The sequence below is a fragment of the Vipera ursinii genome (assembly GCF_947247035.1).
Source record: "Vipera ursinii genome assembly, chromosome: 6".
NCBI classification, from domain to species: domain Eukaryota; kingdom Metazoa; phylum Chordata; class Lepidosauria; order Squamata; family Viperidae; genus Vipera; species Vipera ursinii.
In genome coordinates this window covers 80,521,543-80,544,562 of record NC_139515.1, presented here as the reverse complement: position 1 = coordinate 80,544,562, position 23,020 = coordinate 80,521,543, and the positions used below count along the sequence as shown (strand labels likewise).

The 23,020-nt window shown below is 43.1% G+C and overlaps 1 protein-coding gene across 1 annotated transcript in view; it reads left to right on the top strand.

Moving 5' to 3' along the window:
* Positions 1 to 23,020, top strand: part of LOC310642678 (solute carrier organic anion transporter family member 1C1-like) — a gene marked incomplete at its 5' end in the record, with an annotated part of 38,094 nt that overhangs the window by 4,030 nt on the left and 11,044 nt on the right. Inside the window, 8 exons of the mRNA XM_083366564.1 lie at positions 6,865 to 6,951; positions 8,150 to 8,291; positions 8,957 to 9,089; positions 12,886 to 13,007; positions 15,323 to 15,469; positions 17,177 to 17,275; positions 18,657 to 18,899; positions 20,862 to 21,026. Coding sequence (XP_083222690.1) covers positions 6,865 to 6,951; positions 8,150 to 8,291; positions 8,957 to 9,089; positions 12,886 to 13,007; positions 15,323 to 15,469; positions 17,177 to 17,275; positions 18,657 to 18,899; positions 20,862 to 21,026 — 1,138 coding nt within the window. The remainder of the gene's footprint in view (positions 1 to 6,864; positions 6,952 to 8,149; positions 8,292 to 8,956; positions 9,090 to 12,885; positions 13,008 to 15,322; positions 15,470 to 17,176; positions 17,276 to 18,656; positions 18,900 to 20,861; positions 21,027 to 23,020) is intronic.

The following is a 23,020-nucleotide window of genomic DNA, read 5'->3' as shown; positions in this document are numbered from 1 at the left end:
GAGCTGGGGCAGGAACAGGAGCTCAACCCGTTGCGTGTCACTTGGGTCTCAAACCGAGGCTGCCAGCTTTCCAGCCCCAGCTCAGCGTCTTTAACCACTGAGCCATTGCGTCCCTACAAAATACTCTAGTCTAGAACAATTGGTAAACTCCAGACTGAGAGAAGTTGATAGATTATATAACAGCTTTGCCATATCTTCTATTTAACCTTCTATTATGTAATTATGAACATTACTGATTATTTGTCTTCTTCAGCCTCTTCCACTATCCTGGAACTTGGAAATAAGTTCTCTATTATTATTTTTCTCCTGGAGCTTCAAGAGAGAAAATTGACAGCTTATTTTAATCATCAGTATTCAATCTGGTCTTAAAATGAATTCATACACAAGCTAGATTTTTTTTCGTATTATTTGGAACCTTTAATTGACTTGGAAAGTTAGGAGGATCATATTCATCCTAAAGTGTTAAGCCTAATTCGTGCAACATGAATTAATTTTCTGCCATGAGTCTCTATGCTGTTGTCCATGGGGTCGCGATGGGTCGGACACGACTTCGCAATTAACAACAACAACAACAACAACAATCATTGGATTGTAGAAACTCATTCCTTGATGGTTTTTTTAGCATGATGCACATACAGTTTGTTTAGGGCTAACAGATCTGGGCAGATTTCTAAGAGACAACACAGACATGATGGCACATAATTTTTTGAGAAAAACATCTGGATTGCTAAAATCCAAAGGACCAGTAGGTGGTTTGAACCTTCAAACCATCAGTTGAGCTTTCAAACTTTCAGTACCTTTTTTGGCGTCAGGCAGCAGTCACTTTCACTGGTGACCTGAAATGGTCTTTCAAGGGTTGTTGTTGTTAGTTGCGAAGTCGTGTCCGACCCATCGCGACCCTATGGACAATGTTCCTCCAGGCCTTTCTGTCCTCTACCATCTTCTGGAGTCCATTTAAGCTCATGCCTACTGCTTCAGTGACTCCATCCAGCCACCTCATTCTCTGTCGTCCCCTTCTTCTATTGCCCTCAATCTTTCCCAGCATTAGGCTCTTCTCCAGTGAGTCATTCCTTCTCATTAGGTGGACAAAGTATTTGAGTTTTAGCTTCAGGATCTGACCTTCTAAAGAGCAGTTAGGGTTGATCTCCTCTAGGACTGACCGGTTTGATCGCCTTGCAGTCCAAGGGACTCGCAGGAGTCTTCTCCAGCACCATAGTTCAAAGGCTTCAATTCTTTGGCGCTCAGCCTTTCTTATGGTCCAGCTTTCACTGCCATACATTGCAACTGGGAAGACCATGGCCTTGACTATACGCACTTTTGTTGACAGGGTGATATCTCTGCTTTTTAGTGTGCTGTCTTTCAAGGGTAGCACTCACTATATGGTGCCACGAGGCAGATATTTTCAATCCAGATCGATTTTTTTCTCAACCTTGGCAGATTCAACTCCAAGATTTTTGGGTGTAGAAGTTCACCCATCTGAAAACTGAGGACAAGCAGATAGACGGTCACCTGTTCTTCACTAAGGCACAATTCTTTCAGGCAATCATTACCACTTGAGTGCAAAAAAAAAAAAAAAAAAACAGGCGGAAGAGGTTAATTTTCACTTTTCTAAAGAAGTCAAGGATTTACAAGCAAAAAAAAACCCCTGGCCTTGAATGCAACTGCGGGCAAAATGCCCATTTATTAATAATGCAAGCAATCGCAGTTCACCTTATAAATCTGCCCTGTTGCTTTGCTCTCCTGGAAAGGATGGAAATAAGTGAAAGGGGAAAAAGAAAAAAAAAAGCAAGGGGAAATTAATGCCCGGCGCTATTTCTCCACCTTCGGAAAGGAGGCTGATCCTTGAACACGCACATGATTTGGCTGCTTGCCTCAGGGGATTGAAGAGTTCAGACCTGCCAGTCGGAAAAGTAAGTTTTCTCTCTTTTAGTTAGGATCATCTCATCCGCTTTGCTTTGCCTTCCTTAGCTGGTTGGGAAGATGCTTGGTGGGAATCCTTTAACCCTTTAGGGGATCTTGTGCTAGAAATCCCACCCACCTCACCCCCCAAATAATGCTAGAACAAAAGAAGTGGTTTTGAACGAATTGGAACCTTAAAGGCATGTAATGTGATATTTTGGCATTACTAAAGAAAAACAATTTTTTAGTAAACTAATGAACTGCTACAAAGTTTCCTATCTTTTTTGTTTGTCTTTTAGCTTCTGCATTCTGGCAACTGCAACTTTAGTTAATAATAAATAAGGGGAATGGCTGGCTTAGAGTTGAACCACTGATATTCAAGGGATTTGAGTCTAAATGAAATGTTATTGATTCTGATGGGTAGGTTTAAGTAGCTATTATGATTTATAGCTGGCCTTTCTCCCCACAACTGAAAGTGGCCTGGGTTTCATAATGTAAACAGAGTAGGACCTTCTGCACCATTCCAGGTTGTGGTGGCTTCTTCTTAAAGCTTGGCTGGTCCCTAACAAACCTGAGAAAATCTCGTTTCCCAGATCAAGTTGCTGACTCCTCGTATCAACCTGTTTTTTAAAGGAGGTAAATTCCACCTGTAGCCATATCTGTAACCTGAGGCGACATTGGAGATGCCAAGAAAAAAGGAGACTTCTTGGTGGTGATTGTGATCCTTCTTGGGAAAGATTGCCTCTTGGCAACAGTGCCAAGTTTAGACAGAGTTGAGATGTTTGTTAAAAAAGAATAATAGGTTTTAACAATACATAAGGAAGTATATATATCCGCTGGCTGTGGAATTTGCATTAAGCTGCTTGCTACTCATAGGAGATCTCATCCGCTGTGTGGATTTACCCCATCTTGTGAAAGTGAGCGTTCTGGAAAAATGACTGAAACTTGCCAAGTTTACCAAAAAGAGGGCATGGTTCATACTTGTCATCCTGGAAATTGGCTGTGAAGCCATTTTAAAAATGAACTTGGAGACCTCATAGAATTTAGGGATTAAGGGGGCTCAGGGGTTATGTGGAGATCCGGAGCGGGGGGAGGAGGGTACAATGACATAAATAGCATCAGGCCATTGTAAGACTATCCTGACCCTTTTCATGGATATGGTGACATCATATATCTGCCCAGAGTTACTCTGTAGTAAGATGGGTGGCCAATACATTTGATAGATAGATGGATGGATGGATGGATGGATGGATGGATGGATGGATGGATGGATAGACAGACAGACAGATACTCAGAGATAGATAAATAGATGAACAGAGAGAGAGAGAGAGACAGACAGACAGACAGACAGACAGACAAATATACAAATATACATACACAATACATACATAAATGCCTATATAAGGGACAGAACATATCCAACAGTTTGTTGCTCCTTTTTTCACTTTCACAAAAGTTGCAAGGTCCTGCAGACAACCACAAAAGCTATCTAGACCACTGCCCTCTGCAAGATCTTCAGGGTATGAGATTCCTTTGATGTACAGCTGTTCACTGCTCAAGTTATCCTGTGGGACATTTTCAGGTTGAGAAGTTTGAGTAGCCAGAGAATTATTGAATCGTAGAGGTGGAAAGGACCCTAAGATCAGCAAGTCCAACCCTCAAAGCTTCTGAGCGATGGACACATGAGTAATGGAAAACAGCCTTTTGACACCTCCAGCAACAAGCTCTGAAACACCCTCAAGATAAATCTGAATTTCCTAAGACTTAAGGTAAGGAAACAAGTCCCAAGGTGGAAGAGAATTTTTTAGAAACAGAGGGGTTGGTCTTTAGCTCAGCCTTAATTCTATCTTCTCCAGTGAAGGAGGCCTTATCTTTTTTTGAGGACATCTGCTCCACCTTTGCCAACACTTAACCAAAGCAGCTTTCCTCCCAGGGGTTCTTATGGGAGCAGAAACAGAATAACATGTCTCTGTAACGCAGAAGACTTGGGAGGAGCCCGAAACCTGACAAAAATGTTCTGCCTTTAACTAAGGAGGTCAGATTCTCTAGAAGGTGGATTGTCATCCAGAGATAAAACACAAAGTGGAGGCTGTGTTTAACAACCAAGTTTGGCTCAAACACATTCCATGCCGTTTGCATATTGTTTGATGTTAGCCTGCTAAACACTTGTTAATCTGATGTGGTCATTGGCTCAGGGCGCCGAGATGGAAGGTTGGACCTTTCCATATCCACGTGGAATTTACAGAAGAGATAAACATTGGGATTGTCTGGGTGGAGAGAGAGAGAGAGAGAGAGAGAGAGAGAGAGAGAGAGAGAGAGAGAGAGTCATAAAATTAATCCAGGATTATGTAACACAGGGACTTGATGAAAAGGAGGATCTAACTGGGATTTGGGTTACTTTTCATCTTGGGAATCCAATACTGAGGTGTGTTCGTGGACAGCTTCCTTTGCTCACTTTTATGAAAAAAAGTAAGTCCCACTGAACTTTGGCTGTTGGATGGTTATAAAAAAGGGGTATGAGAATATTTTTAATGATGACACTACAAAATTATGGAACTCTGATTGAAACAGGAATTCTTGTAGTTCATTCTGTAATGAGGTCAGCATTTTATATAGTTTTTCTTCAGGAGATAGATGTAGGATTGGGTTATCAAGCTGCAAACCTATACATGCATTTTAAAGTTTCCTTCAAATTAAATGTGGCTCCATGTGACTTAAGAGACATGTTCATGGAGTCTTCTTAGCAGCAGTATAGAAATGGTCTCCCACTGTCTTTGCCAGGATAGTTTTTTCAACTTCCTGGTGCTGCCTTCATCTCTGTGGTTCCTTAGTGGTCTCTCATTAAGGTTGACCCTACTTCGCTTCCAAGGTCAGCCAGGTAATAATCCATGGTATTTGGTGGATAGACAGATAGTTGATGATCCCACGTTCCTAATGCCTTAAACCCTATCCTACTAGGTTTTTGCAGAGTTCAGACTGGGAAGATATACATGTAGGCCGGGAAGATATAAATGCAATTCTCAAGTTTCACCAAGATTGATCTGCTGTCTAAGGGTTGCAAAGAGTTCATTAGCATTGTGTATCCTTCCTTCTTTCCTTCCGTCCGTCCTTCCTTCCATCCTTCCTTCATTCTCTCCCTCCTTCCCTCTCTTCCTGCCTCTTTCCCTTCCTTCCTTCCTTCCTTCCTTCCTTCCTTCCTTCCTTCCTCCCTCCCTCCCTCCCTCCCTTCCTTCCTTCCTTCCTTCCTTCCTTCCTTCCTTCCTTCCTTCCATCCACCCATCCATCCATCCACCCTTCCTTCCCATTCCACCCCACCTCACCTCACCCTACCCCACTCTTCAGTGTCATCATGGCACATTCCAGTGGCCGGTATGAAAAGATGCTATTTTAATCAACTAGCTCAAGCAATACTCAGCCTGGGGTAGGCAAGCCAAGGACCATAGCTAGCCTTTGAGTTTGTGAGCTGGGGCTTTGCTGCACAAAGTGCGGCCCTATCTCACTTACTTTGAATTAGTGTTGATTTTTAACATAGCTAGTATACTTAATTATTTAGCACCTTCTTCACATTAATAGTTATAAATTAGGAGCAATTTGTTGTGGAAATGGAGAGGGTCACTTTTAAAAACAGCATGCAGCCATGGAAAAGAACTCAGCTATTCATCTGTAATACAGAGATTCTAATTTGCTGTCAATTCATGTATATAATTTTCTCTGTGTGATTCCTTCTTATTGTTTGGAAACACTGTCTAGTCACCAAATAGAGCTTTCAAGCCAATGGTTTTAGATTAGAAGCCACGAAGTCATCTTCCTGATTTAGTACTGAAAATAAACATGTTGAACAATAGGACAATATGCATATTAGTACCTTTTAAAAATAACTTTTTGTCATAAGTAAAAAGGAAACATGAAATGATATAGAGTGGAATTAAAAAAAGAAAGATAAAAGAAGAAGTAGAAAAGATAGTGCTGGGGGAAAAAAGCAAAGAGAAAAGAAACAAAAAAATATATATAAAGGAGCATCTTCCAATCTTCTTTATAGCAATTACAAATAATTGATTATCTCGCCTCCTGCTTTAAAGTTACAATATGTTTCTGTATGTGGACTAATATCACTTAAGCAAGGCATGTCAAACTGCTGGCCCACAGGCCGGATGCGTCACGCCGAAACCGCGCCCACCCCATTGCCGGCAATAGGGAAAAAGTCCTGATACGTTGCCTGACATGCCTGACTTAAGCCAGGGGTCTTCAAACATGGCCCTTTTATGACTTGTGGACTTCAACAGAGCCTTGGTGGAGCAGTGGGCTAATGCCTCCTTAAGTAACACCAGCTGCCTGCAATTAGTGCAGGTTCGAGTCCCACCAGGCTCAAGGTTGACTCAGCCTTCCATCCTTCCGAGGTAGGTAAAATGAGGACCCAGATTGTTGGGGGCAATAAGCTGACTTTGTAATAAAGCCCTAATAAGCAGGCATATACATAGAATGAAGGCTATTGCTAAGCACATTGATTTGTGCTTAAATTGTAAGCCGCCTGAGTCTTCGGAGAAGGGTGGGATACAAATGGGATAAAAAAAACCTCCCAGAATTCCTCAGCCAGGCACACTGGCTGAGGAATTCTGGAAGTCCACAAGTCATAAAAAGGCCGAGTTTGAAGACCTCTGGCTTAAGCTTAGGAGATGGAAGGCTAAGGATTGAAAAAAGGAACACGTGTTGAAAGCAATGGGATATTATGGAAAGACAGGGCTTAGGAGAAGACTGGATTTTTATCATGAGATTATAGGACGAACCTTTGAGTTTAGGGTTAGCCCTATAGGCCGGAAATTCCCAATCAAAACGAACAACAGAGCAACAGAATAACAGAGTTGGAAAGATCCAATCTAGAAATTTCACTTATATTTTGACCACCAAATAGAAAAGTCTGTGTTTTCAGTTTAGATCAACACCGTGGACGGACAAACAGCCACATAGAAAGCAAAAGAAAATCCATTTGTCCTGGATAAAACCTTTGGATCACATCCTACGAAGATGGCATCTCTCTCTATTTCCAAGTTAAAGGTAATAGCTCTCCTCCTCCAATTTTCTCTTCAATGAATCCCTGAGCTGCATCCCACAAAGGCTGTGCCTCTTTGTATTCTGAAATTAAATGGCTTCCTTTTGCTCTTTTCTCTGCAATAAATCCTCAGGTCGCATCCAGTGAAGGCTACGCCCTTTCTGTTTCAAAGCTAAAAGCAATAGCTCTGCCACTTTCTTTGGAGAGTTGAAAAATATTCCTACGATTCACACTTTAAAAAAAAAATCACAGAGTAAAATCTACAGTCAGAAATCTGGTAGTAGTTGTTCCAACTAACTAAGCAATGTTATAAGTTCCAAGCTCCTCCCCTACAATCGTGTAATTGAATTTTGGGTGAGCGTCCACGTGTACAGCCTTGTGCAGCATCCATGCAACCTGACTGTGATTTATAACCAGTGCTTTTTTTGTAAAAGAAAAAGGTGCCGGAACTCACACGTGTCATACAACCCGCCTTGCCTACCCTACAAGGTTCCATCCAAAAAAAGGTGCCAGAACTCCGTTCTGAGCGTTCCATGAGAAAAAAAGCCCTATAACACATTTTGCTGGAAACGGGCGTTTAAACACCCATTCCGGACAGTGGATTCACTGAACAACTGTGGCCTTTGCTTTCTGAGCACTGCATTTGCTTTATGACCCCTGCGTTCACTTAATGACTGCCACAAAAAAAAAAGGTTGTAAGATCAGGCATAGTCACATGGTGTCTTGTTTAATGGCCATCATGACTTATAAGCATAACTATGGGGTCAGCTGTGGTCGTACGTTGAGGACTATCTGTAATATCAGTCCAACCTATAGGATCGTTCTAGGAAAAGGTCTTTGTAGTTTACCACTTTGGGGAGGAGTGGGGGATGCAAGGCCAGGAAGCCCTTTGTGGTGGGAGGTTTTTTGGAACAGCCTCCTGGTGGAAATTAGGTTGTATCCACCCTAACGATCTTCTGCCAACAACTTAAAGCTCTTTTGTGCTCTTTTCCTTTGAAGATTGATTGTGCACCCTGTTTATTTTATTGTTTTATTTTTCCATTTTTAATTTTTACCGTGGGCATTTCACTTGCCCACCGGCCTTTGACTGGATAGTAAAAAAGGCTCTATGCCTATGACGTTAGAGGTACGAGATACCTCTAGCAACTTTCTAGCAACAGCTCCTTTGCCAACTCACTGTTTAAATCTCTGTTTTCATCTTAGGTATTTCTTGGAGCGCTGGCGTTTTCTTTTTTTGCCAAAGCTTTTGCAGGAAGCTACATGAAGAGCATGATGACTCAGATTGAGCGGAGATTCGAGATCTCATCGTCGGTGGTTGGCTTGATTGATGGAAGCTTTGAGATAGGTAGGTTGACTCATTCTGGGGTGCAGAAGTTACAGGCTGGCCAGAGAAGGTCTTCCTTCTGGCATCCACAAGCAATTCCATCAACAAACACATTGACCTACAACCAGCATACAAACCCCTCAGAATCCAAATCAACCACACACCAACTCTCAACCAACCCATGCAAGCCCCCTCCCTATACCACCACAGCAGTTCACCTCCCAATGACCCTGACCGGATGTAACCTCCCCATCACAAGACCCATCACCAGCCTCTCAATGAAGACTCACACCTGTCCCATCACAAGACCCTCACTTAACACACCCACACCTGAAGCCCTTATAAACAGAAGAGCACTGACACAGACATCCCCTAAATCAGGGGCCTTCAAACCTGGCCCTTTTAGGACTTGTGGACTTCAACTCCCAGAATTCCTCAGCCAGGCATGCCTGGCTGAGGAATTCTGGGAGTTGAAGTCCACAAGTCGTAAAAGGGCCAGTTTGAAGGCCTCCTGCCCTAAATACTGAAGGTGTTACCTAGCCTGGTAATGAAACATTCAGAAACCTGCCCACAAGCTTGGAGAACGAATCTTCACCCTCATCCTACACCCGAGCGACAGATATTCGCCACTATCACAGGTCTTCCTTTCCCAGAGAGGGCTGTTTACGTCTCTTCTTCTGATTCAGGAAACTTATTGATCATGGTTCTGGTGAGTTACCTTGGACCAAGAGTTCACCGCCCAAAAGTGATTGGAACAGGTTGTCTAATTATGGCCTTTGGATCCTTTCTGTCAGCGATTCCACACTTTATCATGGGACAGTAAGTACAGTTTGCTTGACTTGCAAAAAACATCTCAAAAGCTATGGTCCGATCGCCTGAGTCAATCTGAGGAACAGTGGGTTTTTAGTTTTTGTTGCTTCTTTCTCTTTTAGGTGAACTGAGGTGTGACTTGTGGTAGGGATCCAGCCCGTTGGGTTGCTTTCCAATTAAAGACAGCCTGTGCTTTGTGTGGTTCCTGGAATAACTCACTTTCTTATTTTGCAAAATTTGGTTCATCAAAAACTAAACAGGGCAGGATTTGGACAAAATAGTAAAATACGCACAAGGCCTAATCAAGGACTAGCCAGCATTAGAACCAATCAGGTTTCTAGATCTTTAATAAATCTTTAATGGATCTGTTACATTGTGAAGAGAGTTATAATATGTTAGGAGCCAGGAAATAGGTAAATCCAATACTGAAATTAAATGGATGGTATGAATCTAGCCCAGGGGTAAGCAACCTTCGCTCTTTTATGACTCGTGGACTTCAACTCCCAGAATTCCTGAGCCAGCCATGCTGAGGGGAAAGGGAGAGGTTTCCATGCTGAGCCACGCTGGCTCAGGAATTCTGGGAGCTGAAGTCCACCAGTCATAAAAGAGCCAAGGTTGCCTACCCCTGATCTAGCCATACTGAAGCATATCTCATAACTTCAATTGTTCTCCAGTGATCTACAGGTTAAGCCACTAGGCCAGAGAGTGGGAGACCATGAGTTCAAGTCCCCCCTTCACCAAGAAAACCAGCCAGATTACTTTGGGCCAGTCCCCGCCCCCCTCAGCTCAATCCATCTCACAGGGTTGTTGTGGGGAAAATAATAAAGGAAGGCTATAAATAGATAAATACTTATTCACTACTTTCAGATAAGCTTTGTTCTGCACAGCATAGGCAAGAAGTAAGAAATCATAAGCACAAGAAATGAAGGATAGGAATTAAGAGAAATCCTTGTCAGTTCATTAAGTAACATGCAAGTTACACCAAGTCACTGAAGCAGTAGGCGTGAGCTTAAATGGACTCCAGAAGATGGTAGAGGACAGGAAGGCCTGGAGAAACATTGTCCATGGGGCCGTGATAGGTCAGACACAACTTCGCAACTAACAACAACAACAAAATGTCTCTATGTCTTTCTACCCTTGGAAACCATTATCTCTTTCCTTATAGGCACATCCTCCTCCTCCTCCTCCTCCTCCTCCTCCTCCTCCTCCTCCTCCTCCTCCTCCTCCTCCTTCTTCTTCTTCCATATACGTTATCGGACGTTGGCGATCATGTTGGCGATCATGTTTTTATCAGCAGCCGCACGAAAAAGTGCTGCTGAGTTTTGTCCAAACCAGTCCCTTAGATTTTGGCAGCTAGCTCCCCAGTATCAACTGAAGGCAGAGACCACATTGGTTGGAACGGCTTCAGAAGAATAGCACACGGTGTGTTGGCAGCCACTTGAACAGTGTGTGTACAGCGGTGTAGAAAGCAAAGGGAAGACTACTACACTATATATTTCCCAGGAAAATCATGTTGATGGAGGCAAAACCTAACAATGGCCCCGAGTAGGGGGCCTCTTAAATGGGGCAGGGGTGCTAAGAATCTCCCGGTCCGCTAGAAGCACGACAAACCCAAAACTATGAATTGGTACATGGAATCTGAGAAGTCTATAGGAAGCTGGGAAAACACACAACACTATCCAAGAAATGTCCAAAATGGAGTACCTATGATTCTCTAAACTTCTCACCTCTCCCTTTGTGATGATCTCATCAACTCCCCCTAGGCATGAAATTCTTGTTCTGCCCCTTTCCTTAACTCATTCACTCTTCTTTCATATCTTTATTTATTTCTGTTTAATACGAGAGGCTCCCAAGAGCCCATGTGGAGAAGGTAAAAAATGGTTTGAGGTGATCTCAACTCAAACTTGAGACTAGGGTCCCACATCTTGGCTGCCTTTAAATAGATGACTGGATGGATGGATATTACTGAGTAACATTAGATGTTACACTTGACCTAGTCTCTGAATTATATAATTTTTTGATTTTATGTAATCCGTTGAATCATAAAGTCTGGTGCCCATGGAAGGTGGCTTGTATGTAAGTCCAACTTCTTTTGAAGACGTGTACAATATACAATACAATATAAGGGACATGGTGGCTCAGTGGGTTAGGACGCTGAGCTTGTCGATCAGATGGTCGGCAGTTTGGCGGGTCGAATCCCGAGTGCTGCGTAGCAGAGTGAGCGTCTGTTACTCGTCCCAGCTTCTGCCAACCTAGCAGTTCGAAAGCACGTAAAAATGCAAGTAGAAAAACAGGGACCACTACGGTGGGAAGGTAACAGCGTTCCGTGCGCCTTTGGCGTCTAGTCATGCCAGCCACATGACCACGGAAACGTCTTCGGACAAGCGCTGGCACTTTGGCTTTGAAACAGAGATGAGCACCGGCCCCTAGAGTCAGAAACGACTAGCACGCATGTGCGGGGGAACCTTTACCTTTACCTTTACAATATAAGATGTGTAAATGCAAAAGGGTTGGGGGCTTTCACTATGATGCCCAGCCTGCCATTTTGACAATTTTAACTCCCTCCCCTACCTCCATGGATGCTGGTGGTCATGAACTGAGCTGATGAAATGTGTTTCTAGAAGATTCTGACGCAGGCATACACAGACCCATACCTAAGTTTGAAAGTAACCTTGCAACCATTAGATTTTTAAGGTATATTTAACCATTGTGTAAATACAGGTAGTCCTCAATTTATGACCACAATTGAGCCCCAAATTTATGTTGTTAAGTGAGACATTTGTGAAATGAATCACTGCAGATGATAAGTTGGTAACCTGTTTGTTAAGTGAATCTGGCTTCCCCATTGACTTTGCTTGTCAGATGGTTGCAAAAGGTGATCACACAAACCTGGGACACACCAAAGGTCACAAGTGTAAACCAGTTGCCAAGCATCTGAATTCTGATCACATGACCACGGGGATGCTGCAAAGGGCGTAACTATGCAAAATGGCCATAAGTCACATTTTTCAGTGCTGTTGTAACTTTGAATGGTCACTAAATTATTTTATTTTATTATTATTTTTTATTATTTTAATTCCATTTATATCCCACCCTTCTCCGAAGACTCAGGGCGGCTTACAAGCTTACAAGTAGCCTTCATTCTATGTATATGCCTGCTTATTAGGGCTTTCACACACACCCCAAGCGGCATTATTACAAAGTCAGCTTAATTGCCCCCAACAATCTGGGTCCTCATTTTACCTACCTCGGAAGGATGGAAGGCTGAGTCAACCTTGAGCCTGGTGGGATGCGAACCTGCACTAATTGCAGGCAGCTGGTGTTACTTAAGGAGGCATTAGCCCACTGCTCCACCAAGGCTCATTAAATGAACTGTTGTAAGTCAAGGACTACCTATATATGTAACAAGTTTGTAGACAGTGTGTTGAGTGGCTAGAATCTTGGATCAGGAGCAGTCTCTGTGTTAAACCTTCATTCACATACACACCCAAACCACAGAATTTAATTCATTCGTTATTGTTGCTCCTTACAAGGATCCTGAGAAAATAACGTAGGTGGAAGCTCCACATAGTATGTAGAGTAGGACCTAGGGGAACCTCAAAACAATATATTAGAAATCTGTTTGGACATGTTACATGAGCACAATAATCATGTTTGATTTTCCTGGGTTTCGCATGCGCACTCGACCCAAACCACGTATCCACACAGTCATCAATCAGACCCATGGAGAGATCATCTTTCTAAAATAATGACACAAGGAAAAGCATAATTTTCCAGTCCCATAACCCTGGCTTTTGTTCTGCAGTTACAATTACAAAAGTATCGCTGTTTCCTTGGCTAATTCCTCTACAAGTGTTTCAGCCTGTGCCTCAGCATCTCCCCATCACTACACTGTTGCCGAAAGTTCCCATAACACAACTGCAGTTGGTAAGTAAAAAGTTTCCAGTGACCTTGGGCCTGTGTGTGTGTGTGTGGGGGGGAACTATAGGCCTTTTATGGCTGGGGAACTATAGGCCTTTTATGACCTGTGGACTTCAACTCCCAGAATTCCTGAACCAGCATGGCTGGCTCAGGAATTCTGGGAGTTGAAGTCCACAAGTCATAAAAGGATGATAGTTCCCCACCTCTGAAAGGGATGAACACTCGTTAAGCATCCACAGTCAAGCCTGGAAAAATTATATCATTCTTTAGATTTGTTATACCATAAATCTACTCTAGCAATCCATACCACGATTTACCAGTTTGATTGGTTTTTGGTGTTTTTTTTTTGCCTTTACAATCTAAGTAAACTTCCTTGTTTAGACTGGGCTCATTAAATGCTCAAGATATGAAACAAACACTGCTAGGTTTAAGGACATAACCTGGAAAAGCCTCAGAAGCTATATTGGACTTGATAGGTTTCTTGAAATGAAGCAAGCAGGTGAGGTTAATTATTTGTCTCTTGAGAGAAATTAGTGCCACTCTTCCAAAATAGATGAAGCTAAAACATATGAAGAACAGTTGCAGGAATTGGGTATGTCTAGTTCAGGGGTCAGCAACCTGAAACAGTGAAAGAGCCACTCGGAACCGGTTCCCTCACAAAAGGAAAAACTGGGAGCCGCAAAAAATATGTGTGCATGCACGTACATGCGCACATGCGCAGAACAGGGTTTGACTGAAGAGTGGAGCCAAGGCGAGATATGCACCTGCCCTGCATATTTGAATTGATTGGTTGAACTTTTTTAATCCCACTTTTAATCCCACATGACAGCACTGTTCCAGTATTTGAGGACTGCCACAAACTAAAGGGGATCAACCTGTTCTCCAAAACACCTGGGGGGCAGAACAAGAAGCAACAGACGGAAACTAATCAAGGAGAAAACCAACCCAGAACTAAGGAGAAAATTCCAGACGGTCAGAACAAATAATCAGTGGAACCACTTGCCTCCAGAAGTTGTGGGTGCTCCAACACTGCAGGTTTTAAAGAAGAGATTGGACAACCATTTGTCTGAAATGGTATAGGGTTTCCTGCCTGGGAAGGGGGTTGGACTAGAAGACCTCCAAGGTCCCTTCCAATATTATCATTCTGTTATTCTCCCCCAGAGTTACTTGTGCCCGTTATTGGAGGGGGGGGGGAGGAGAGGAGATGGCACTTACTGAGGACATGTAAGGAAGCAACTCTCCTGTCATCCATCAAACTTATCTCAGGTCTAAGACCTTGCTTTTGCAATGGTTATTACATTTGCTAGAATAGAATAGAATAGAATAGAATAGACTAGACTAGACTAGACTAGACTAGACTAGACTAGACTAGACTAGACTAGACTAGACTAGACTAGAATAGAATAGAATAGAATAGAATAGAATAGAATAGAATAGAATAGAATAGAATAGAATAGAATAGAATAGTTGGAAGGGACTGTGGAGGTCATCTAGTCCAACCCCCTGCTTAGGCAGGAAACCCTATACCATTTCAGACAAATGGCTGCCCAGTCTGTTCTTAAAAACTTCCAGTGTTGGAGCACTCACAACCTCCGGAGGCAGGTTGTTCCACTGATTAATTGTTCTGACTGTCAGGAAGTTTCTCCTTAGTTCTAGGTTGCTTCTCTCCTTGACTAGTTTCCATCTGTTGCTTCTTGTCCCACTTCGGGCAGTTTGGAGAATAGCCTGACTCCCTCTTCTTTGTGGCAGCCATCTTAGAAATTGGAAGACTGCTATCATGTCATTGACTTGCAAGGTTTGGAATCGGTGAAGCTGAATGCTTGCTACAGGTAATCCTTGACTTACAACCATTCATTTAATGGCCGTTTAAAGTTACAACAGTACTGGAAAAAAAGTGGCTCACCACCGATTCTCACACTTATGACCATCATGGCATCCTCACGGTCATACGGTCAAAGTTCATGCGCTTGGCAACCAGTGTGTATTTACAATGGTTGCAATGTCCCTGGATCATGGGATTACCATTTGCAACCTTCCAGGCTGGTTTCCAACATGCAAAATCCATGGGGGAGGTTGGATTCACTTAACGACCATGTGATTCACTTAGCAACTGCAGTGGTTCACTGAACCACTGTGGTAAAAAAAAGGTTGTAAAATCGGATGACGCTCACTTAACAACTGCCTTGCTTAGCCATGGAAATTCTGGTGCCAATTGTTTTCATAAGTCAAGGATTTACTTTGGAATGAAAATTGTAATGCTCAGGTAGTATTCTGATCAAGTTGTGGACCTCACAACTTCTTGGGGCTTATTTTGCTTTCAGGATGTGAAAAAATGGCTAGTTCCTATTTGTGGGTCTTTGTGTTTGCTGGGAACCTTCTACGTGGAATTGGGGAAGCACCTATCATGCCTTTGGGGATGTCTTACATTGATGATTTTGCCACAGAAGAAAACTCTGCCTTTTATATAGGTAAGATAAATATGGTCCCTCTTTCTCTCCTGAGTGGAGTATTACAACTGAGGTGGGACCAAGGTTGTAGCTATCACAGCCCTCAGACTTCAAGTCCCAGAATTCAACCCTGTCCATTGACTGCATTGACTGGGAATTCTGGGAGACACAATGCCAGCCTAGTTGGAAGGCACCTGGGGAAGGGAGAAAGTGGGGGAGCTCAATTCTTGTCTTTAGTAGGTTCAAACTATTTCATCACAAGGATTCTTCAGCAAGTCTGCATTAAAAACCATCCATAGAAATTCAACAGAGGGTCAGTGAAATAATTCTGAGACACTTAACCCCATTTTTCTTGCTGGTACCGAAAATGAGAGAAGGCATTTTGCCATGTTTTGGAGGGTGGGAGCAGAGGATATTTTGGAAAGAAATTTGGGAGAAACAATTATTAGTCTAGGAGTAGTGGATTAGTTGTGACATATTCCTGCTTTGTTGTAGGCTTACATTAACAAAATCTTGCAAGTCTGAAAGTACATATCCCCCACCATATCTTTTAAAAGCATGATGAGTTAGTTCTTTACCCCTTATATAGCTGTGGGTCCCCCCCTCCCCAATCTTTGTCTCTTTCCCTGTATCCCAAGGTCATCCCACATACAATTACCCTCATCCACATTTTTCAAAATGCAGATAATGTCAGGCGTGAAATACCAGGTACACACACAGATCTTCCAGATCACCCATTTATTGTTAAAGACTAGGCATTGGAATTTTCTCAGACTAATGTTAAGTATCTGGTTAGAACTAGATAAGGGTCAGGGGTGGTCAACAGTAGAGGTCCCCAACCCCCGATCCATGGGCCGGTACCAGGCCACGGCATGCTAGCAACCAGTCCACACAAACAAGCAAAGCCCCATCACCTGTTGTGATTCAGGGTCAGCCTGTGGGTTCGGCAGTTGGGTCGGACGACTCAGAGGAGGAGGAGGGGGGTGTTGAAGAGCTTGCTGAGGGGGTTGGACAGCTTGATGAGAGCCCCCAGCCAGGCCCCTCTCATCTGGTCACGACGCAGACCCGGCTGTGTGAGCCTGACAGCGTGGATGAAGATGACCCACAGCTGGCCCTGTTCAAGGACGCCCGACGCAGGAGGCAGTCAGTCAGGAGTAAACAGAGGAAGGCAATGGGGCACCTCGGAAGGAGGCAGAGAGAGGCCACGCCCTGAACTGTATTTAAGGGGAATGTGTGGGAGGGCTGGTTTGCTGAAGGCAACTGCTTGGATAGTTCCTGTTTCTTAGCTCCTGGTTCATGGTTGGTGTCTTGTCTTGCTCTGTTTTATGTGAATAAATTTGGCAGGCTTTACTCCAGCCTCTTGCCATTTGTAAAGGGGTTGTCCCTGCTTTTGCTGCAGGGCCGGTAGCAGGCTGGTACAGAACATCACCTGCCTATTTTTTTAGCAATAATATAGAAGTAATGGATGGATGGATGGATGGATGGATGGATGGATGGATGGGGGCCGGCTGAAGGGAGGGAGGGAGATATGATAGATCTTCCCAGTCTAGCCTGCAGTTCTGGAATTTTCTGGTACTTTTCATGTACTAACCAAATTTCACCTCACCTTAGCTTTGTGTGCAGTCAAAGTTGGTTTGATGCTGCCACCTGCTGTAGACCTCATTCCTCATCTGTTTTGAAGTCTGCTCTGCAGATATTCCTGTATTTAGGTTAACTTATTTTTCATAGGAACTGTGCGGTCTACAGGGATGTTTGGACCATCTCTCGGCTTTCTGCTTGGAGCTTTTTGTGCTAGTTTGTGGGTTGACATTGGAACAGTAAACACAGGTAAGGAACAAGTATCATCGCCAATGTTGCTTCTCAGCCAGATTTGTCTTTTCGTTTGGTAGACTTTTGCTAGTCAGCCCTCAAAACGTTGATTTAATGAAGTCCCATTTGGCAAACTTCAGATGTATTGGACAACATTATTGTCCAGACATTATTCCAAAGGAACGCAGAGCCATTGTTTCTGACATAGTCTGGAAAAGGCTATGAAGTATGCATTGACTTTACATTAATTTTATGAGATGGTGCCAATTAGTCCTTTTGTGCCAATTTTATTTCATTACGCAAATGATGTCAATTAATGCAAACAGCATGCTTTGGGATTTAACAGACATTTGGGAATAGCTGACATCCTCTCCCCATTTTCCCACAAGTCCATTAAACTGAGTTTTTAGGTTTTCTATTTTGTGACTAAATAAGTATAGGAAGGAGAGAATGATATAAGAAAAGAGCTACTAATGAATATTTGGACCACATTGTAGAGCAGGGGTTTCCAAACTTGACAACTTGAAGTCTTGTGGACTTCAACTCCCAGAATTCCTCAGCCAGTATGGCTGGCTGAGGAATTCTGGGAGTTAAAATCCACAGGTCTTCAAGTTGCCAAATTTGGAGACCCCTGTTGTAGATCTTTGAGATCCTTCCCTAATGACTTGATTACAACAAGCTAGACTAGGCTAAAATAAGCTTGTTGCTTCCTTGCAATTTAATATGTTGTGGAAAGCCAGCTATTGCCTTAGCAGTGAGTGTGAATGAGGCTATTGAATGAAGCCATCACATAGTTGTTTCTTTTACAAATGACTAGTCCACAGAAAGTAAGTGTGGTGTAGTGGTTAAGGCATCAGACTAGAAATAGGGAGATGGTGACTTCTAGTCTCACCTACAAAACCAGTTGGATGACCCTGAGCCAGTCACTCTGTCTCAGCCCTAAAAAGGAAGTAATGGCAAACCACTTCTGAAAAACCTTACCAAGAAAACCACAAGGCCATCGGCAAGAATCAGACACGATTGAATGGAAGAAAAAAAAACAATCCACAACTTAACCTGGTTACTGGAAGAATCCACTTTCTGGGCTTGCCTAATCAATTGAATGCTAACCTAAGCAAGAGGCCAAGTTATCCACATGCTGAGGGGCAAAAAAAAAATAATAAGCCAAAATTAAAACTACATAATCTCTGCTTATGATAATGGAGTGCCCTCAAATTTAGAGGAGCTGACAGAGTGCTGTGCAAATGGAACTGAATTGTTTGTTGTTAAACCAAGTTTAAGATTAAACATGCCATGTGACCACCACTAATGTTAAGTCCTGGTGAACGCAAGGGATATACTTAATAGAAAATGTAATAAGAACTTTCATATGCATGTTTTTTTTTCTTTTTTCTCTTAGATACACTGACCATCAATTCCAAAGACACACGTTGGGTCGGTGCTTGGTGGCTTGGGATATTGATCTGTGGTGCCACCAGTTTTATGTCATCTCTCCCTTTCTGGTTCCTGCCTTACTCTTTGCCACAACAAGGAGAACAAGTTGTTAATAAGTCAACCGAAGTTTATGTAATCACTCAAGTCAGCCAGAACAAAATGGAAGCTCCCGGCCGCCCAAAGATGAAGGTTTCAGAAGTGGCGAAAGGTGGTTGAATGACCTCTTCACAAGTAGCTAATTCTGAGCTTTGCAACCAGTCCTGAGCCAAACCTGGGTTCTGCAATATTCTACTCAATTTCCAGAGTCACTCCTTAGAGCGGAAACATGTTCAGTTTTTAAATATAGTTTTATTAAAAATTACAATTAAAAGAGAAAAACTAATAGAAACAAATGGAAAGAGGGGGAAAAAGAAAGTCCAGTAAAGAAAAAATAGAAAAGTAGAAAAAAAAGAACGTATGGTAATCAAAAAAAAAAAAAAGAAATTATATGTTTCTTTATATAATGACCTTCATCACAAGTATAAACCATTTTAGTAACATCACCTTCTTCTAAAATACAACAAACGGTATCTTCTTCCCATATCCAGCTCTTATCTATAAACAAATCCTTAAACTCCTGTCATTCAGTCCTAATCAGCAAAATCCATTAAGTATTAGCAGAAATATAGGGACGTGGTGGCTCATTGGGTTAGGACGCTGAGCTTGTCGATCAGAAGATCGGCAGTTTGGAGGGTCAAATCCCGAGTGCTGCGTAACAGAGTGAGTGCCTGTTACTCGTCCCAGCTTCTGCCAACCTAGCAGTTCGAAAGCACGTAAAAATGCAAGTAGAAAAATAGGGACCACTAAGGTGGGAAGGTAACAGCGTTCCGTGCGCCTTTGGCGTCCAGTCATGCCGGCCACATGACCATGGAGACGTCCTTGGACAAACGCTGGCTCTTTGGGTTTGAAATGGAGATGAGCACCGGCCCCTAGAGTTGGAAACAACTAGCATGCATGTGCGGGGGAACCTTTACCTTTTATTAGCAGAAATAACAGCTTAGCTATTTTAACTTTGATCAGATAAACCAACTTTATATTCCTCCCTTTTACTTTTAACAGTATTGTCTTTAATCCCCTTCAAATAATGTCCTAGATGTTTTTTTTAAAAAACAAACAAACATATTTGTCCCTTCTCACAAGATTCTTCAAAGCTTTAACAAGGTGGGGTTTTTTTGTAAAAGCAATATTTCCAAATTAAATCTAATACCTAAAAGTTTTCCAGGTCATTCCTATGGTTTGTTTTTTGTATATCCTTTTTTATTGTTAGTCTGTCTTGTCTTGTACAACGTGTTCCTCTTCTGTAGCATTTTTTAAACACAGTATCTATACTGACAGGTTTTCTTAAAATTAATTTATGTTCCACTCTACACAAATAACCTTCAATATATCCAATATTAAAACACTTTGCTGCATTCTGTATTAGTAAGTGAAATTTAATGGTCCTTCTCCTTTAATTGTAAGTTTTCATTCTTCTGGTCCTTCTAGTGTCTGGCCTAAAATGTCTCATCCTATCTTTTTTCTTCTTTTTTTTTAAAGAGAATTCAAAACAACACCAGAATCAAAGTTCCCAATCACATTTTTGCTGCAAAAGAAGTTTTTAAGTCCTTAAGCTTGTATTAAAGCTCCTTTCTCTAAAGATTGAAGGAAACTCAATTGGTGCTGTAAAACTTGTTGATCCAAAGATTCCTAGTAGCTGAAGAGGTTTACAAGAGATTTCTATAGATGGTTAGAAAAAGAAGCATACAAGTAGATCTCATACTTATATGTTTCAAATTTTTAAAGCTGTATATTTTGGAAGGGATCTCTTTCTGATTAGTATTTTGAGAACAAATCTCAAAGGGTCACCTTGGCTGTGTGCTTTTTCTTGCTGGGGCTATAATATCCCATTAGTCCTGTTGGATCAGGTCATCTCAATAAATCTTAACCCTTGTGAGGATTTTATTCCAGTCATGTTAATTAACAACTTGTGAAATGACTTGATTATAAAATCCACGATTTTTCCTCCTTGTAAAATCATATATATATATTTAATTACAATTCTGAACAAAAATAAAAAAAATAGTCTCTGGACGAAATTGACCTGACAGTAAATTTGGTTAGACTTTTATTTTATTTCCTTTTGCTCTTCCAGATTTCTTTCCTACTTTGAAAAAGCTGTTTGGAAACCCCATCTTCCTGGTCTATTTGCTCCTTACAATCTTTCAATACAATTCTATGGTTGGCATAATAACCTTTGAATCCAAGTTTATGGAGCAGCAGTTCAACATCGCCGTTTCAAGAGCCATCTTTCTTATTGGTAGGTGAAGCTTTTCTGTTTGTTATCCATACACCTCCCTCCTCCTATTTTCTCCACAACAACAACAACAACGCTGTGAGGTAGTGATGGACCCAAAGATCCCAGCTGGTTTTCATGGGTAAGGCAGGACTAGAATTCACAGTCTCCTGGTAATTGGCCCAAAGTCACCCAGCCAGTTTTCATGCCCAAGGTGGAACTAGAACTCACCATCTCCTGGTGTTCGGCCCAAAGTCATCCTGCTGGCTTTCATGGCTAAGGTGGAACTAGAACTCACCGTCTCCTGGTGTTTAGCCCAAAGTCACTCTGCTGGTTTTCATGGCTAAGGTGGGACTAGAACTCATAGTCTCTTGGTTTCTAATTTGGTGCCTTAGCCATTACACCAAACTAATAGACATTCCATGAGATTAAGCAGGCACACATGTTAGAGACCAAGTGCCCAAAGCCCACCCTGCCCCCTGCCCTGCCCCCACTGTGGCCCCACTCCACCCACACCCTGCCCGCCCACAGGGCCACCCACTGCCTCCACAGTCTGCCACAGCAGATCACCCAGGCGGCCCTGCAGTGCCATGGTGGCCATGCCCTCTTCCCATGCCCCCCAGCATCATCTGGATGTGACGGGGCGCGAGGGCGGAGTCTTGTCTCTGCTGCCTGGCTGCCATGTGCTTGCCTGCTCTGCTCTGCACGGGCCGTGCCCGGGGATGACTCTCCTCTGGGGGGGGGCTGCTGGTGAGGAAGGGGCCGCAGGGGGAAGTGGGGCTGGCGCAACAGTGCTCGTTTCCACAGAGAGGGCTCTGAGTGCCACCTCTGGGATGCGTGCCATAGGTTCGCCACCACTGGCGTATGGGTTGGATGGCTTCTATAGACATCCTTTTCTTTGTAACGAGAAAATGAGGCATATTATCATTAAAGGTAGTTCTCGATTTACAACCCCAACTGAGCCCCAAATTTCCCTTGCTAAGCAAGACAGTTGCCAAGTGAGTTTTGACCCATTTTACGACCTTTCCTGCTACAGTTGTTAAGTGAATCACTGCAGTTGTTAAGTTAGCGACACGGTTGTTAAGTGACTCTGGCTTCCCCATGGACATGGCTTGTCAGAAGGTCGTAAAAGGGATCATGTGACCCCAGGACACGACAACCGTCATAAATGCCTGCCCGTTGCACAGCCAATTTTGATCCTGCTACTCTGGGGATTCTGCAGTGGTCGGAGGTGTGAAAAATGTTCATACGTTAACTCTTTCCGTGCTGTAGTAACTTTGAACACTCAGTAAAGAAATGGCTGTAAGTTCAGGACTACCGGTACTCCTGGCAGTGGGCTATGGCAGGGATTTTCAACCTTTTCACCCATTGTACCACTTTTAGGATATGGCAACATCCGAGTACCACCAGTCACCTAGCAAGGTGTCCAAAACTTGATGACCAAAAAAAAGGGAAAAAAGTGATGAAGTACAGGTAGTCCTCGACTTGCAACAATTCGCTTAGTGACTGTTTGAAGTTACAATGGCACTGAAAAAAGTGCCCCCCAAGCCACAGCCGAGCAAGACACCTGCCTGCATGCCCAGTGGCGCTCTTCCTCCTGTCCGAGGTTTTCATTGTTGTGAGCATTTCTGTTGAGGATTGGCAGCGGAGGTGGGGTGGGGAGTGTTTGGTTTTTATTCCCCCCCCTTTGCTGGGTGGTTGCAGCAGGTTTTGGTCACTTCACATTACCCTGGGACACTATGACCGTCATAAATATGCATCAATTGCCAAGCATCTGTAAATCACAAGACCCTGGAGATGCTGGGACATTCCAGCTGATCGGCACTTCTTCTGGGCTCAGCAGAAGCACCAGGATCAGCGCCGAGCTCCAGCTGAAGCCTGGCACTGATCCTGGCGCTTCCGCTGAGCCCCGACAGCCCTGCAGCTCTAGCTGTCTCTCGCTCAGGCTTGTGCGGTGCTGCCACCAGTTCAGCTCCTGCCCCTCCCCCGCTACCACTTTTCTAGGATGGTCGTGTACC